The sequence below is a fragment of the Chiloscyllium plagiosum genome, unplaced genomic scaffold, assembly GCF_037043375.1.
Source record: "Chiloscyllium plagiosum isolate Xiang-an unplaced genomic scaffold, Cpla_swu_hap1 HiC_scaffold_22, whole genome shotgun sequence".
Classification (NCBI taxonomy): Eukaryota; Metazoa; Chordata; class Chondrichthyes; order Orectolobiformes; family Hemiscylliidae; genus Chiloscyllium; species Chiloscyllium plagiosum.
In genome coordinates, this window is record NW_028270160.1 from 19,110,438 (window position 1) to 19,128,976 (window position 18,539).

Genomic DNA, 18,539 nt, shown 5'->3' on the forward strand with positions numbered 1-18,539 from the left:
TTGGGTATGCATTCCCTAAAAGATTAATGGTCGAAGTTTTGTAAGAAATGAGTGGTACAATGGGCACAGATGTTTCCTTGTAGCAAGAAGCAATACTGCATCATTATGTTAAACAATCTGTAATCCATATCACTTCCAGTCAACACCACAGCAAAGTTTTAAAAACAGTTCTGCAAAAGCACTCCTGATTATAACCAAAACCGCATAATACAACCTACCAGCTGTTCACTGTTATAATTGCCTTCGATGATCCGGTCATATGAGATTCCAACTGGAATAATCATAACATCGGTAACAGTATTTTCATAAAGGCTATCGACCACAATAGAAAGAAGGCCTGTCATGGCCATGTATGGTTTACCACTCCGAGACCGTGTGCCTTCCACAAATATTTCCATAAATTGCCTCTGACGGAGAAGTTCCCCAATGTACTACAAAATGAAACAGATAACACTCAAATAAAAATAGACCAGATGTATACTTACGAACTCATACACTTTGGACTAGCCTTTCAACAACTCCTTGCACCTATCATTACTGAACATATATTTTAATTTGATATATGCTGAAAGAACTAATTCCAGCAACACTGAATATACTGCTATACTAGACGTTCAGTCATGGACCAATGGAATGTTTTTATATTCTTTCATGGGATGTTGAGCATTTCTGGCTAAGCACATACCCAGCAAACCCTAGATAATAAGGGCAACCTTCTTCCCAGCACTAAAAATGTTGAAAGTCCTTTTTAGAAAGTTCTGTATGAACCAGTGGACTGCCAGACAACACCTTCAGTTCAGTTTATGACTAGACTGAAAGTATACTTCAATCTGTGGGAGTACCAATAACACAAATTAATGCAACAAAAAATTTCCCCCAAGACTCGGCACACAGGTAGACATCAAAGTCTACTTTGCATTGAAAAAATAACAGAATTACACAATGCAGTGAAAGAGAAATCAATTCGGAACTTTCTCACTGCAAATGACCCACTTATTTATGGCTGTCATGAGATCCATTACAACAGCATCACAGTGCAAATGCTGCTAATCCTTGCAAGGATTTGCTTCAACTCCCTACTAGTCACATCAAAACTTACCACACGTAGAATGGCTCTATACAGGATATCCTTTCGTCCATCTGCACCAATATCCAACTTTCGACGGATGAAGAAGCCACCTAGTTTTCTTATGAGAGTGCTGAAAAATCAACATACGCTGTCTTAAAACAGGTGAATCAGGACAGCCACAACAATCTAGCCACAGTGATAAGTACATATGACAGATCAGTAACTTGGGCCATTTTTCAGGCAAATAAAGCAGTAGAAGATCTTAGCAGCTTCAATTTAAAGCAGCATCTTTTCCATTATTCTGTGTCAGAATAGTTAGTTTCAATTATAACCATATAGTTACATAGAATTCTAAAGCTTTATATTTTAAAGCAAGTCACCAAGCTAGAGCAGTAAATCAGATGATCACCTAAAACCTTTCATTTTTCCTACTTAAGCACTGCTGGGATCTATGCTAAAATGGCATGAATAAGAGGTAGACTAAAACAGCAAACATTTTTTTCCAACAACAAACTTTAAACTGAACTCAAATGTACAGGCTAACATACCAGCATCATATTTCCCTTTTCCATAGCAAAAATTGTTCTGAATTTGTTTTGTAAGAATGTCAATTTATAAAAAATAAGTAATCTAAGGCTGCAAACTCATGTTCATCAATAATTTCATCAACTGCTCAAATACGCTCTCAGGACCCTTAGAATTTATAAAAAAAGAGAATTTAATCCCATCAATGAAAAGAAATACTAAAGTTTGAAGGGTGCTGATTCATTGCAATGTGTTTAATTAAATTGTGTAAATAAAATTTAGCTTTTAATAATCAAAACTTTACTGTGCAGTTAGAGGCCATTTGGCCCATTGAGCCTGCACCAATCTGTCAAAAACTATCCCACCATAACCCCACATTTACCATGGATAACATACCAAGACTGCTCATCCCTGCACACTACAGCATGGCCAATCCACCTAACCTGCACATCTTTGGACAGTAGAGGAAACCAGAGCATCCAGAGGAAACTCATGGAGAATATACAAATTCTACACAGACAGTCACACAAGGCTGGAATCAAACTTGGGTCCCTTGCGCTGCAAGGCAGCAATGATAACCACTGAGCCTCCATGCTGTCCCCATGGGGCATCTTGGACATTTTTCTCACCAAGCACTTTCTTTAAAAAAAAAATCAGTTAAAACTCAAAATAACCTCGCTCCTCACCAAAATTACGGACGAAAGACGAATAGATATTTCATCCCATTCAGGCTGTTCTATTTTGTTAATTGAGGCAGATTTGTCCTTTTAATTCCAACGTCTTGCTCTTTTTCCATATCTATTATTGCTACTTATAAATTAAAGTATTTATTGTTTTGTTGAACATCAACTGATCTTATGTAAGAATATAAGAAACAGGCCATTCAGCTCCTGAAACCAACCCTGCAATTCAATAAAATGAAGGTCAATCTGTCCCAGACCTCAACTGCGTTTTTGTGCTGGTGGAAGGTTTAGGGGAGATGTCAGAAGCATGTTCTCTAGTCAGAGAGTGGTGGGTGTGTGGAATGTATTACCAGCAGTAGTGGTAGAGTCAGACACATTAGGGACACTTAAGCGACTATTGGATAGGCACATGGAAGATAGTACATGAAGGGTATGTAGGTTTTGTTTTAGATTAGATTCCCTACAGTATGGAAACTGGCCCTTCGGCCCAACAAGTTCAAAGAGTAACCCACTCAGACCCATTTCTCTATCCTATATTTACCCCTAACTAATGCACCTAACACTATGGGCAATTTAGCATGGCCAATTCACCTGACCTGCACATCTTTGAATTGTGGGAGGAAACCAGAGCACCAGGAGGAAACCCACGCAGGCACGGAGAGAATATGCAAACTCCACACAGACAACTGTCAGAGGCTGGAATTGAACCCAGATCCCTGGTGCTGTGAGGCAGTGCTAACCACTGAGCAACCGTTTGATCTTAAGAGTAGAATAAAAGGTCGGCACAACATCGAAGGCCAAAGGATCTGTGCTGTACTGTTCTACGCATAACCTTCAACATCTCAACATACCAAAGATGTATCCACCTCCTCTAAATATTTTCAGTGATCTTGCCTCCACAAATCTCTGGGATAGAGAATTCCAGACATTCACGACCCTTTGAAATTCCTTTGCATCTCAGTCTTAAATGAACATTCTCTTATTATGTAAGTATGTTCCCTGGTTTAAAATTCCCCACTAGTGGAAATACCTTCTCGAAATTTAACTCATCAAGCCCCGTCAGAATCTTGTATATTTCAATACGATCATCCCTCACTCTTCTAAACTGAACGCAATCTTTATAAGTCAAGCCCTCTATCACAGGAATTAGTCTAGTGACTGCCTTTTGAATTGTTTCCAATGTCAGTACAGAGGAACCTCGATTATCTGGCATTCGATTATCCAAGTATTGGATTATCCGACAAGATCGCAAGGTCCCGATGCTTGGTTAAACCATGTTATCTGGCAATTGATTATCTGGAATTCGATTAACCGAACAAAATATTCCCCCCTCGTGTCCTTTGGATAATCGAGGTTCCTCTGTATACCCCATTTTTAAATTCAGGGACTAAAATTGTACACAGTATGCCAAGTGTGACCTCACCAATATCCTATACAGTTATAACAAAACTTCTGTATTTCTATTGCACCAAATAGATCCAAACAATAAAGACCAAAATTCCATCTGCCTTCTTAATTACTTGCTGCACTAATTCTGTTTAATGACCTCTGAAACAAAACTTAACCTTTTTAAATTCCTTTGTATGAAGATTTTTTTTCTGCACCTTTGAAACAAACAGGCCAATCATATCTATAAGAAAAATCTAATAGCAAGTGTCTCATCAGGTTTCCGACATACAATAAGCTGCCCAGTGTGTCTGTGCCAGCAGGAACTGAGTAAAGAGAAATAGCTTTGGATCCATTTGACTCACCTAAAAATGGGGATATTCAGATTATTCCCCGCAGCAATGTGTGGTGCTTTGATATTATGACAGAATAGAATGAACGTGAGCAGCAAACAGTCAATGTGCGATTTGTGAACTGGCAGAAACACCAATGGAACATTCTGCTGTAAAGAGAAGAGAAAAAATATAAGATTAATAGACTATAAATGATTATTTGAGGAAACTCTCAATAATAGGCAAAAACGTGGTCAAATAAAAGCTGAATAAAACTAGACATAAATAGCTATGTAATGCATTCTATTCATCCTTTGTTTTATCCATTGTAACGCTAAATCAGATCTACAAGAATAAGTGGTACATCTTATTTTGCCACAATTGCCTTGAACATAATCTTGCAGTATTATTAGAACCTATCTTTTCAAAGACAATATCATCATACGAACAGCATGGAGATCTGCAACACAATATATACACAACATATTAAAGCCAGCATATTGGCAAATTAGTTCAAGCTTTTAAAATCTCACTTCAAGTTGCAGATGAGTATTACCAACCCGCAAACCCTTTAATACTTATTTCTCATTGTCAAAAATTCTCAACATCGCTTTTAATACAGGACAATAAGTATATTCTCAAACATGCCAAGGATAAATCCTATTAACATGTTACAAATGAGATTTCAGAATGTGATCAATCAAGTACAAATACAAAGTACATGTTGTTCTTTTTCAAACAGACAGATGTGAAGGACAGTACTAAAGCTTAATGGCTACAGATTTAAAAAGCTTTTAGGTTACAGAGACATGCATTACAAATTAACAACAAGTTTTCATATAAGGAAAACAATTATTTTTAATTAACATGTTCAGATGTGCTAAACACCTCTGGGGCTCAGAGAAGGTACCCTACCATTGTGCCACAAGACCCCTTATACTCCCATAGATATATATAATTAACCTATACAGGCATATACCTTTGGAACAAATGAGACTTGAGCCAAGACCATCTTGCCGATAACTCTACCAATGCACAACAAGAGCCCCTTTACATCCCTAATATATATATAGTAGCCCAAACAGGGATTTTGTGGAGCAGTGTCAGTGTCTCTATCCCAAATCAGGTTCAAGTCCCATCTATTCAAGAGTGAGGGGGCAGGCCTCAGTATGGTAGTCATCACCAAGGAGAAGGTGCTAGCAAAACTGAATGGCCTGAAGATGAAAAAATCCCCTGGACCAGATGGACTACACCCCAGAGTTCTAAGGGAGATAGCTGAAGAAATATTAGAGGTGCTGGTGATAATCTTTCAGGAATCACTAGATCAGGGAGGGTCTCAGAGTAACACTACTTTTTAAAAAGGGAGTAAGGCAGAAGATGGAAAATTACAGACCAATTAGCCTAACCTTGGCCGTGGGTAAGATCTTGGAATCCAACGTGAAGGATGAGATTTCTGAATACTTGCAAGTGTATGGTAAAATAGGACAGAGTCAGCATGGTTTCATCAAGGGGAGGTCACGCCTGACAAATCTGCTAGAATTCTCTGAGGAATTAACAAGCAGATTACATCAAGAAGAACCAATGGATGTTATCTACCTGGATGTCAAGAAGGCTTTTTTGAAAACATGCCACACAGGAGATTACTGGATAAGATAAAAGCCAATGGTGTTAGAGGTAAGGTGCTAGCATAGACAGAAGCTTAGCTGTCTGGCAGAAAGCAGAGAGTGGAAATAAAAGGGTCCTTCTCAGGATGGTAGCCGTTGACAAGTAGTATTCCGCAAGGCTCAGTGTTGGGACCGCAACTTTTCAGTTTACACATTAATGGTACGGATGAAGGAACTGAGGGCATTCTGGTTAAGTTTGCAGATGATACAACAAGGGCAGGTAGCACTGAGGAGGGGGGAAAGTTGTAGAAGGATTTGGACAGGTTAGGAGAGTGGGCAAAGAAGTGGCAGATGGGGTACAACGTGAGAAAGTGTGAGGTCATGCACCTTGGTAGGAAGAATAGAGGTATGGACTATTTTCTAAATGGGGAGAAAATTCAGAAGTCTGAAGAGAGTAGGGAGTTCTAGTCCAGGATTCCCTCAAGGTAAACTTGCAGGTGAGTCAGTAGTTAACAGTGGCTCAGTGGTTAGCACTACTGCCTCACACCAACAGGGACCTGGATTCGATTCCACCATCGGGTAACTGCCTGTGTGGAGTTTGCACATTCTCCCCGTGTCTACTTGGGTTTCCTCCGGGTGCTCGGGTTTCCTCCGGGTGCTCAGGTTTCCTCCCACAGTGCACAAATGTGCAAGGTAGGTGAATTGGCCTTGCTAAATTGCCCATAATGTTCAGGGGTGTGTAGGATGGGTGCATTAGTCATGGGAAATGTAGAGTAATGGGGAAGGGTCTGGGTGGGATACTCTGCGGAGGGTTGGTATGGACTTGTTGGACCAAATGGCCTGTTTCCACACTGTAGGGATTCTATGACATTAAGAAGGCAAATACAATGATGGCATTTATTTCAAGAGGACTTGAATATAAAAGCAGGGATGTACTTCTGAGGCTTGATAAACTCTGGTCAGGCCACATTTGGAGTATTGTGCGCAGTTTTGGGCCCCATATCTCAGGAGAAGTGTACTGGTCCTGCAGCATGTTCAGAGGAGATTCATGCGAATGGTCCCAGGAATGAACAGCTTAAAATATGAGGAATGTGTGAGGAATCTGGGTCTATACTTAATGGAATTTAGAAGGATGAGGGGGGGATCTAAGTGAAACTTACACAATACTGAATGGCCTGGACACATTGGATATTGGGAAGAGGTTTCCATTGATGACAGAGACTAGGATCCAAGGGTACAGCCTTAGAGTAAGGGAAAGACCTTTTAGAACAGAGATTAGGAGAAACGTCTTCAGCCATAGAGTGGTGAATCGATGGAAGGCTGTGGAGGCCAGATCATTGAGTTTATTTAAGACAAAGACAGATTGCAAAGGGAATCAAGGATTACAGGGAAAAAGTGGGAGAATGGGTTTGAGAAACTTATCAGCCATGATTGAATGGCAGAGCAGACTCAATGGGCTGAATAGCCCCACATCTGCTCCTATGCCTTATGGTTTTACTTCAGAGGTGTGCCATAATATTCCTGAAAAGATTGATTAAAAATATTTATAGGAGCCCAAGTGAGCCCCCAGTTAATGAGCATCTCTTGAATATAGTTGGACACTCAACCACTATACAGTGAACGTGAAATTCAGCAAAGAAAATGCAAATTAAATAAATCTGATTTGAAGAGAGGAAGAAATTGAGACCAATTTGTTTAAAATGTGAATTCAAACAATAATTAAAAGCAATTCAAGCATTGCTCTCAATTCAGAATATTATTTAAATATCTCAATTACATTAGAATATGAAAGCACTCCCAGTGTCCAATGTCATACAATTTGCACCGACCATGCGCATCAATTCCTTTTAACTTAACTGACTACTCCCAATGCACTTTTACACAAATGAATATAACATTTATTTAAAAGATGAATCAGGTTTGGAACAACTCTGGTTACCATTGAATAGTGTTCTGTGCTAGGATCATTAAAGAATTGGAGGACTAGTTACATGATGACTTTACCTTCTTAGGTTTGAATATCTGTGATGCCTAAATTAACACTGTCACAAGTTAAACATAAACAGCTTGATTTTGTTCTTGATTACTCAATGCAGAATATTTCCTTTCACTTCATGGCAACTCAATGTATTACGTTTAACAGCAAGATCTTAGAAATTCAGACAATGCTACTGAGCTGCCAATATTGCTTCATTGGGACTGCTTTATGAAAATCCGAAGTGCTCAGTCTTATTGTCCTTTTTGGCTGTAATCTCTCTCTGTCTCTCTCTGCTCCACCAGAATACCACTCACAACCACCATTCCCCAGCCTGAGAAAGATTCTTGCATTCCCTCACTTTTTCTTTGTTCTTAATTGGCAAGGGTACAGCGTTGGTAGTGCTGAGGCTGCATTTCAATTGAGAATCTTCTTAGAAACATTCCAAATTAGCAAAGGAAAATAATGGAGCTAACAATTTGGTATTGCACTGATATGCAACTTTAAATAGTACACAGTGTGCCTGGGAAATCAAAATAGTGCAACTTTATACAGAGCATTGCACAATGGAGAAGGTCACAAGGTAGGGAAAATAATGCATGTTATACAAGAACATCATGTTTAATTTGATGCTCAAGTCAGCATCATTGACAGCCAAAATGACTCAAGTCTCATCCAGCATACATACTCCCACAGGGGCTCTCATGGTGAAATGGTAGTGTCCATACCTCTGGGCAAGAAGGCCCAGATTCAAATCCACTAACTCCAGAGGTGCATCATATCAAATCTGAACAGGTTGATTAAAAATATCTACTCACTCCTGGAACAATTAGAAAATAGAACAAAAAATTATAATACCGAGTCTAACTATTTAGAAGTAAAGGTTCAAACAAAAATGCTACTAAAGAAACTGAAGAAATTACCCTCCAATTAGTCCTCTTATTTCTTCAAGTTACTTAAATTTCTTCCTTCCTAGCAAAGGTTTCTCTTAAATTAACATCAGGTAAAAAGTATTTGGGTCACAAGCATGCCTAGTTAACTCATCATTCAATTTTGTATCTATTTGCAACCCACTTCTAATTATAACCATAATCATGACCTTAGGGCAATAATTTAGGAATTAAAACTTGACACTTTTGAGAAATGGACCTTGTTGATAATTAATACATTAGTATTTTCTGAATGATATTTTTATGATGAAAGTATTATAGGTTCAAAAGTTTTACGGAAAAAGTACCAGATGAGAAAAGGCTGAGTTCATTCAAAGTAAGCTTAAAGCTTGGCTTTTTCATGGCCTCTGAATCTAAAGAAACCATTCAGAGGCTTGTGTCAGGCCTCTGAACTACTTATCTCTAGTGGTGCTAAAGCTCAGCAAGCAATAAGTAGCTTTGAACTGTTACAGTATCATCAGCAACTCATGCCAACTGGATACCTGAGCAACAACATGCTAAATTGCTATTGATTCCACGTAAAGCAAGTGAGCTAAGGTAAACATTTCATCAGAAGGCACTGCACAGGGTCCAGGTGTTTCCCAACACAACAGGTAGTTACCCTCATCATTCTCACTCTCCTCTTAGCAACCAGCCAGCAAAGCAGATATAATTTCCCACTCAAGTACACTGCACTTCATTAAGTTTGCACTTATTTGTAATTGCTTACCTCTGCTGCAGCTTTTTTAACCATTTCCAGCTGCCCTTTGTGTATCTGAATGCTCCAAAAAAAGCCATTGAACAGTTTTAACAACACCCAACCTGTCAATCTAAAAAAACAAAATAGGTTATTTACGCAAATGTTTATTAGATGCAAACTAGGCTTTGCATTTCTCTTCTCTGCACAGAACCTGAAGCAAACATCTTGTGATATCAATAGCGGTTCTATACAGCTACTGTTGGAAAATGTATATGTTAAATGATTGGAGCATGAAAAATATTCTATTGTGAAAGTGAAACATAGCCAGAAGGGAGAGGGGAGGTGAGAGGAAGAGGAAGATGGTGATTCCTGCTGTAGCTCAGCATGGCAGAGGGTGGGGGCTACTGCTGAAGTTTTACAAGTGGCTGTCATAAGGTTTACAGAATGTACAACATTCAAAAGAACAAACAGTCTTCATTGATCTGGGGTGGTCCCATAAAATATGGGATAGTTAGTCAGCCTTCCAGGACAGTTAAGATCCTCTATCACTGTTCTGACTGATCAACTAACGCAGCACTGATCAGAAATGGGACCTTTGTACAATCCAATCCCAATGCATTTATGTAACAAGCCAGCAAGAGAAATCTGAACAAACTTCTGATAAATTATAAGAAGCTCTTAGCGGTTACTGATTATAAAGCTATTTGTTTTCTCTGAGGGAACAGATGAGAACAGTATACAATCGAGCAGGATTAGGATCTTTGCTTTCTGCTTATGCTGGCAATACTGCGATTTTGAGCAATGAATGGAATTTGTATCACAATGACCTTCCAAGTATCAAATGATATGGTGGTAGAGGGGTAGATGGGAGGAGAGAAGAAACACAAGAGGAAGAAAAGTATGAAAAGAAATAAAATAAAATGTAACATTGGCATGAATTTGTGATGAACATGGTAGAACATGTTTGACCTGCTTGATGAGCTCATGACCTTGAAAACCATTCCTGGAAAATGGCTTGCCAAGTACAATACTGGAGGACAAGATTAGAATTTAAAAAATCAAATAACACTACTATGAAGCACCTTGTTGCAGCCATTTTTACCTTCAGTTTAACAGCTATGAGAGCAAAAGGGTGGGAAGCAACCTGTTTGCTACCCAGTAGCTCTCTGTCCAAAGGAACAGTATCTCTACCAAAATTCAGAGCTTAAAAGCTTGTTTGTCAGCTTGGTTCACTTGGCTGAGTTTGAAGTCCATACCTGAATCTCTAATGATAGGAGCTGCCACTTTAGTGGCTTGTATTGTCAAGGTGCAGTCTTTCAGATCAGATGCTCACCTAAATAGCCACTTTCAATGCAATATGACAGGAAATTTAATCCAGATAGTTTGACCTTTTTTTACATTAACTAACCATTGTTTGACCATTAATTAACATCTATATTAATTACAACAGAAAATTGGCAAAAACAATGTTTTGTCACGATCTCATCAATTACCTGATCACAACAGGTGAGATGTTGGCCACCATCTGCTGAAGGATTCCTCGAGCTTTTCTCTTTACTTTACTCACAGCTTTGGGGTCTGGCTGGGCAAGAGTTTCCACAGGCATTCTTTCAGCTACCGTCTCCATAATAGCTTTTTGCACTCTAATCGAAAGTTTATAGAATTAATTTTTTAAAAACTGGATATTTTCAAGTAACAATGCCTAACTCTACTGCTCGTGATTGAGCCCTACAAAAGCAATTTTAATGCTCATATTATATTGAGAAATTCAAGTGCCTAATGCTACATTTAGATTTCATGAATTTCATTTTGACTGCATTGTAAATACAGTCTAGAGTATTTGGATATCTTGTTGGATATCGAGAACATTTTTGGTTGCAGAGCTCCTTGGCCTTCTGTTCCTACTCTCTTTCTTCCCTTCTCTTCTCCACACCCACCTCAACCAACTTCACCTCTTTTTCCAATACTGTACATTGATGATATCGGTACTGGAGTCTGTTGGAAAACATCACCAACTTAATTTCAAACATCCGTTCCTCTCTCTCACCTTTGCACCAATTTTCTGCGACCCTTCAGTTCCTCGATTTCTCAGTTTCCATTTGAGGATAGGTTATCAACAAGTATTCACTTCAAGCCCACTTCTACTCTCAAACAGTTCAACTATACTTCCTTGGAGAAAATGAGGACTGCAGATGCTGGAGATCAGAGTTGAAAAATGTGTTGCTGGAAAAGCGCAGCAGGTCAGGCGCAGCATCCAAGGAGCAGGAGAATCGACGTTTCAGGCATAAACCCTTCTTCAGGAATGCAGGAGAATCGACGTTTCGGGCATAAGCCCTTCTTCAGGAAGAAGGGCTTATGCCCGAAACGTTGATTCTCCTGCTCCTTGGATGCTGCCTGACCTGCTGCGCTTTTCCAGCAACACATTTTTCAACTATACTTCCTTATACACTGCTTCCCATAACAACACCATTTTCCTAGCTTCTACCTTTTCTTTTAATAGAATTCCAACAGGCCATTCTGCCCAGAAGTCCACACCAATCTCCCAAACAACAACCAACCCAGACCCATCCCCTTACTCCATCCCTGTAACCCTGCATTTCCCCTGGCTAATGCATCCCTGAACACTATGAGTAATTTAGCATGGCCAATCCACCTAACTTGCACATCTTTGGACTGTGGGAGGAAACTGGAGCACCTGCCGGAAACCCACGCAGACACAGGGAGAATGTGCAAACTCCACACAGACAGTCACCCAAGGCTGGAATTGAACCCAGGTCCCCAGCACTGTGAGGCAGCAGTGCTAACCACTGAGCCATCATGCCAAGTTTTAATCACTTAGACTTCCATACCAATGTTTCTGATGTGTCTTCCATTTTCCTCAACTGAGGATTCCCCTCAATATATTTGACAGGGCTCTGCATCTGGCATTCTATTTATTGCATTTCTGCTCTTTTCCCTCCAAGGTTCCCCTTGTCCCCACGTTCCATATTCAGCTCGGCTACCTTCAGCATGATGCTATCACCAAATACAGCTTTCCCTTTACTCTAATCTCAGCATTCCGAATGGAACATTCCCTCCATAGTCTGGTAATTCCTTAAACACCCCATAACACCCCCTTCCTTCCCATAGTATATTTCAATGTAAGTGCCCTTTAAACTCCTCCTCCTTTCCCTACCTTCCATGGCTTCTGGATGTAACAGTGATAACCAGTATTTCTTTGAATTTATATATTGTATTCGCTGCTCACAATGCAATCGGTTCTATATTGCGTAGGTCAAATGCAGATTGTGTGACTGGTTTGCAGAATACTTTGTTTCTACCTCAGCTTGACTTTTTTTCTCCCCTTGCCCAGTCCCTTCCCACTTACATTCACGATTCTTCTGACCTTTATATCAGTTTCAGAATCTCTTCACCATGGACATGCAATTCCTCTATATGCTCATTCCCCCATCAGGACAATCTTAGAGCTCTCCACTTCTTCCTAGAAAAAAGGCCTGAACCGTCCCTATCCGCCACCGCCCTCCTCTGCCTGGCCAAGTTTGTCCCCTCACTTTGAACAACTTCGCCTTTAACTTCACTCTCTTTCATCAGATCAGGGTGGCCATGGGTATCTGCATGGCCTGCAGTTATGTCTGTCTCTTTGTGGGGTACATGGAACATTCTTTGTTTCAGTACTACTCCAGACCCTAGCTAGAACTCTTTCTCCAGTGCATCAATGACAACATCGGTGCAGCTTCCTTCACCCATTTGGAATTTGAAAAATTTATCAATTTCACTTCAAGTTTCTACCCTGCTCTCACCTTCACCTGGTCCATCTATGACTGCTCCATCTCTTGACATCTCTGTTTCTGTTTCTGGAGATAGGCTGGTCATCGATATTCACTTTGAATCAGACATTCTCAGTTACTGGACTGTACATCCTCAAACTCTGCTTCCTATAAAGACTCCATTCCATTCTCCCAGTTTCTCCATCACATTTGTTCTGATGAAGCCACTGTCTGCAGAGGGGCCTCAGAAATATCCAACTTTTACCTTAACCGAGGATTTGCCACCATCGAAGTTAATGGGGACCTTAGCCATGTCTGACCCATTTCCTGCACTCCTCTCATTTCCACCATCACCAGTGGGATGCCACTACCAGACACATATTCACCTCCTTGCTTTTGTCAGTATTTGGCAGGCACTGCTCTGTCCAGAACACCCTAGTTCACTCCTCCTCCATTCCCAATACCTCCCCACGACAACTTGTTCACCTTCCACCTCCTCAATATCTAAGGCTGAAGACCCTCTTTCTATCGGCTTACCTGCAGTTCAATCAATCTAGTTTACTGTATTTGCTGCTCACAATGTGGTCTCCTCTACACTAAGGAGATGAAACGCAGACTGGGCAACCACTTTGTGGAACACCTACGTCCTGTGTGCAAAAATGACCCTTAGCTTCCAGTTGCCTGCCACTTTAACACATCACCCTATTCCCTGGCAAACATTTCTGCCTCAACTTGCTGCAGTGCTCCAATGAAACTCAGTGCAAGCTAGAACAGAATCTCATTTTCATTGGGAACCCTGCAGCCTTCATGAGAAGGGCTGCCTTCAGCATAGCTGACCCATTTTCACCCATGATGGTCCCTATTAGCAGCCTTTCTTTCTCTCTGACAAACTATCATCCATCCTCTTGTCTGCCTAACTGTCATTCTCTCTCTGGGTTCCATCTCCACCTACCCGCTCACTCCTTCCACCAACTGCCTCCTTCCCTCCATTCTCCCTCACCCTTTCCCCACAATGTCTGCATCTTGTTTCCTTTTCTTTTCATTATTTGACATTACTCTTTCTCTTCTCTTTGTTTCTGACAGTAGCTGCTCTTCATTCTGCCATTCACACCTCTCCTGTGCACATCTTTTAGTTCTTTTATTTGCCCCATTACCACATTGCTTAGCCCTGTACCACCAACTCTTTTGTATCACTTAATCTTCCACTTTATCACAGATCTCCCTTTCTGTTTCTCGTTCATCTTTTTCAATTGCACTTGTTTGAAACCATCACAGAACTAACTTTGCCTGGGTGTGATGAAAGCCATCAACTTGACATTTAAACTCTGTTTTTTTCTCTCTCCTCGGATGTTATCGAGATCAGATCCCAGCTCTGCAGTCCTGGCACATCCCAGTTTGGACTGGTAGTGAACAATTACATAACTATAAAGAGAAGAACACTCCAAAAACATTGTATCCTCTATGATCGAGAGAGCCCGGCACACCAGAGCAAAAGACAAAGTATTTGAAGGGGGAACATCTGCAACCACCTTGAGCCAGAAGTGCTGAGTGGACAACACATTGCTGCCTCCGCTTGAGGCCTCTATCATCCTAGATGTCAGACAATTTGATTCACTTCATGTGATGATAAGAGATCACTAGTCATTGAATATAGCAAAGGCTATCAGCCCTGACAACATTATAGTTGGCAAATGGAATTTTGACCTTCATTGCTGGAGAGCTGGGGTTTAAAAACAGGGATGTCCTGTTATTACTGTACAGATTGTTGGTGAGGCTGTAACTGGTGTACAGTGTATAATTTTGGGTTCTGTATTTAAGAAAGGATATAGTGGAATTGGAGGCAGTTCTAAAGAGATTCACTAGGTTTATTACTGGTCTGAAGGGACTGATTAGTCAAGACTGCTAAAATGGTTAGGCTTTTATTGATTACAGTTCAGAAGAATGAAGGGTGATCTTATTGAAATACACAAGATTCTGAAGAGGCTTAACAAGCTAAGTGCAGAGAAGATATTTTCACCAGTGAGGGAATTATGAAATAAGGGATATAGTTACTGAAAAAAGGGCACTCATTTAAAACTGAAGACATTTTTTTCAGAGGGTAGTGAATGCTAGGAATTCTCTAACCAGAGAGTTACGGCCCTGAGGCGAGATGACTGAAAGAATTTGAAGAGGCAGTTGATGGATATTTGAAATATTGGGGAGTTGAGAACAATGATGATCTGGCATGAAAGAGGAGTTTAAACCTGGGGCAAACCAGCTATGATCTTCTGAGCAGTAGGACAGGTTTGAGGTGCGCTTCTGCTCCTGTTTCTTATATTCGAGATCACCTCCCAACTTTTTCCAAGACCAATTCCAACTTCTCCAACCTAAATAGCTGAAGTTCCTCAATTCTGGAACCATTCTTGGTACTTTCTCTGTACTTTTTTAAAACCTTCATATGCTTCCTGAAGCATAATGCCCAGAACAGGACATAATTCTCCAGCTGAGGTCAAACCAGTATTTTCTATAGTTTTCTTTTATACGTTATGACACTATTGAAAAAGCCCAGGATGACATATGTTTTATTTATTAAACACTTTCAGCCTGTCCTGCCACCATCAATCCTTTCTTTCTATAATGTATATATACTTTAGAATTGTGCCCTTTGCTTTATATTGTACTTCTACATTCGTTCAACTAAGATAAATCACTTCTCAATTCTCTGAATCAAATTTTATCTGCCATATGTCCACACGCTCAACCAACCTGCTTATGCCCTTTTTTGAAGTTCTACATTATCTTCCCCATAATTCACCACAACTTGAAGTTTTGTATCATCTGCAAATGTTGAAATTGTGCCCTGTATATAAAGGTCTAGGTTACTAATATTTATCAGGAACACCTAACACGGCCCTGAGGAACTTCATGATTAACCTTACTCCAGATGGAAAAACAATGAACTATAACCCGTTATTTCTAGCTTGGCTAACAATTGAACTTTGGTGGTCTCATGACAAAAATACCCAAAATGTGAATGCTCACCTGTAAAGAATGGGATTCTGCCTAATCTAGGAGGGTTGCTGGCATCCACTGAATCCTACTTCAATATGGATCAGCACCTGGAGGAAGGGGAGGGGAATTTTAAGCAGCTATCTGGTGAGATTATGTAACTTATGGGGATCATCACAAGTGTTGAAGTAGACAGCTAGCGGGCTAAACCTGAAACAAGCATGAACCTCATTTTGATTAATTAAACCGGGATCCTACCTCTTTTGTGAGCTGCACCTACTTCGTTGATTGATTCCAAATGTGCCTTCCTTAATAAGGCCAATGCACGCTGCTCCAAACACAGACCACTGTTACTTTATTTTGCTTTATTATGACAGCATCTTCCTGCAACTATACCCATGTATGGGAGATGTATACAAAATTAATCAAACATAAATACAAATTCTCTACCTAGTTATTTCATTGTCTGGTAAAGTGTATTCTTTAGTGAAACAAAGTCTGAAGTCACACAACCCAGGGTTGGGAATCAAGGACTACAGGGCATCAGTTTAAGATTAGAGGGTAAAGAATAAAAGGGAACCTGAGGGGCAACTTTGTTACACAGAGGTTGGTACGCATATGGGATGAGCTGCCAGCAGAAGTGGTTCAGGTGGATGTATTAACAAAGTTTTAAAAAGCATTTGGACAAATATATGGATAGGAAAGATTTAGAAGGATATGGACCAAGTGCAGGTAAATGGAATTCGCATTGATGGACATTTTGGTCGGCATGGATCAGTTTGAGCCAAAGGGCGTGTCTCCATGCTGTAGGACTCTATGACACAAGGTTATAGTCCAACTGGTTTAGTTGAAATCAAAACCTTTGACAGTGCTGCTCCTTTGTCAGATCTGACATGCAGCAACCAAAGCGAAAACAGTCAAATTAGACTGCTCTGGAAGGCCGCTGCCTTAGGCTCAACATGTATGCCCAAGCTGTCAGGAGATATGTCAATGTCAAATTCATCAGCTGCGCTCACAAGATAGTCCAGACGTCACCCAAGTACAATGCATTGCCATCCATATTCTCAAGACTAACCACAGCATCGTCATCAAACCAGCAGACAAAGGAGGAACCTTTGTCGTACAGAACAGAATAGACTACTGCAAAAAAGTGTACCAACAACTGAAAGAAAAACAAAAGAGCAGTGCTTGTGACTTCAAATAAATCTGTTGGACTATAACCTGATGTCTTGTGACAGCTGATTTTGTCCACCCCAGTCCAACACCAGCACCTCCACATCATGTTTAGTGAAACAGGATGAAAAATGTTAAAACAAAATAAATCATACCTATAAACTATTTGTATTTATGAGAACATTTTTTGTGGTCTTGAGCAAAATTCTTGACCTTTTTGTTTGAGAATAGATTGTGACTGCATTGGGTATAAGATTTTGCCATCCATTTTTCCAACCCCCCCCAAGTTTTCAAATCATGCTGCCACTTTCAATACAGGCAGAGTTAAAATCATGATTCCTCATGATCACTCTTCTGTAGGAACTGTGGCAAAGTGTTGGAACTCACCAGCAGTTTCTTTGGTAGAATTCTCTGCTTATCCAATTTAAAACAACAGCAGGAGCCCTTTTGGGATTTTGATTCTTCACATGACTGAAATCCACCCAAGATTTCATACTTGTTTAAGTATATAATCATCACGCTAGTTGACCACAGCCAATAAAGTGACATGCATTAAATTGTTTAAAAGCTAGTTCCAAATATACATTATTTCAAGTAGACTCCCATTTTATAAAATAAAGTGACAACAGGTATAAACTTCCAGAAGTCCACTGTGATCATACATGACTCTATTTGAAATGAGATCTCTCTCTTTCTCTGACCCAGATGACCTTAATGACACTTGTGCGCTCTTTGGAAATAGAAGTATAACTTTGAGCTGGCTAGAAAACTGACTTGGAGGTGTTCATCTTTGGAAAAAAGCATGACACTGACTGAATATTCCACGTCCAACTCAAGTGGTTTTATCGGTTAGGGGTTCAGACAGCACCAATATACATTGAAAAGTTTATTTTATTATCATCAATCCTGTTATCTATATAGTGAAAGTGACAAGTCTTCATGATATTATTTAACTTCAAGAAAATCTTTTACAAAAAACAGCTGGTAAATCAAAGCAGCTAAGCTTTTCATACCTGTTGTTGTTCAAAACATTCTCAATCACATTCCTTGAAAACATATCATGATGCACATCTCGTTCCTGAATAAACAAGACATAGCAGAGACGCCGTGCCAGCCAGCCTCGATATCTAAATCACCAAATAAAGACATGGCAAACGCTGAATAATTTCAATCACTGCCCCATCGTAAGTACACCAGAGCTCACACTTCCAACATAAAGCATTTTTTTCTTGTTGGCCTCACAAGGATTTGAAATTGATTTAACAACAGAAAAAATAACGAAAATACTGCTGAACCATAATTTTTAAAGAAATATTTTTCACCTTACGTACTGTTAAGTGATTGGCAAAAAATACATGACATTTGTTTGGTGTAATTCATGATTTGTTTTCCTCCTCCATAGTTGTTT

At 39.9% G+C, this 18,539-nt stretch overlaps 1 protein-coding gene across 6 annotated transcripts in view; it reads right to left on the reverse strand.

Moving 5' to 3' along the window:
* The window catches only part of gpam (glycerol-3-phosphate acyltransferase, mitochondrial), a 94,270-nt gene that overhangs the window by 27,080 nt on the left and 48,651 nt on the right, over positions 1-18,539 (reverse strand). For 4 of the 6 annotated variants that reach the window (XM_087998828.1, XM_043712857.2, XM_043712859.2 and 1 more), the window contains exons 5-10: positions 18,145-18,258; positions 10,697-10,846; positions 9,234-9,333; positions 4,029-4,165; positions 1,100-1,199; positions 219-431 (exon numbers count right to left, since the gene is read on the reverse strand). In XM_087998828.1, coding sequence (XP_087854954.1) covers positions 219-431; positions 1,100-1,199; positions 4,029-4,165; positions 9,234-9,333; positions 10,697-10,846; positions 18,145-18,258 — 814 coding nt within the window. Of the gene's footprint in view, positions 1-218; positions 432-1,099; positions 1,200-4,028; positions 4,166-9,233; positions 9,334-10,696; positions 10,847-15,991; positions 16,069-18,144; positions 18,259-18,539 lie in introns of those variants that run through there. The other 2 variants (XM_043712862.2, XM_087998829.1) reach the window with 2 other exon arrangements.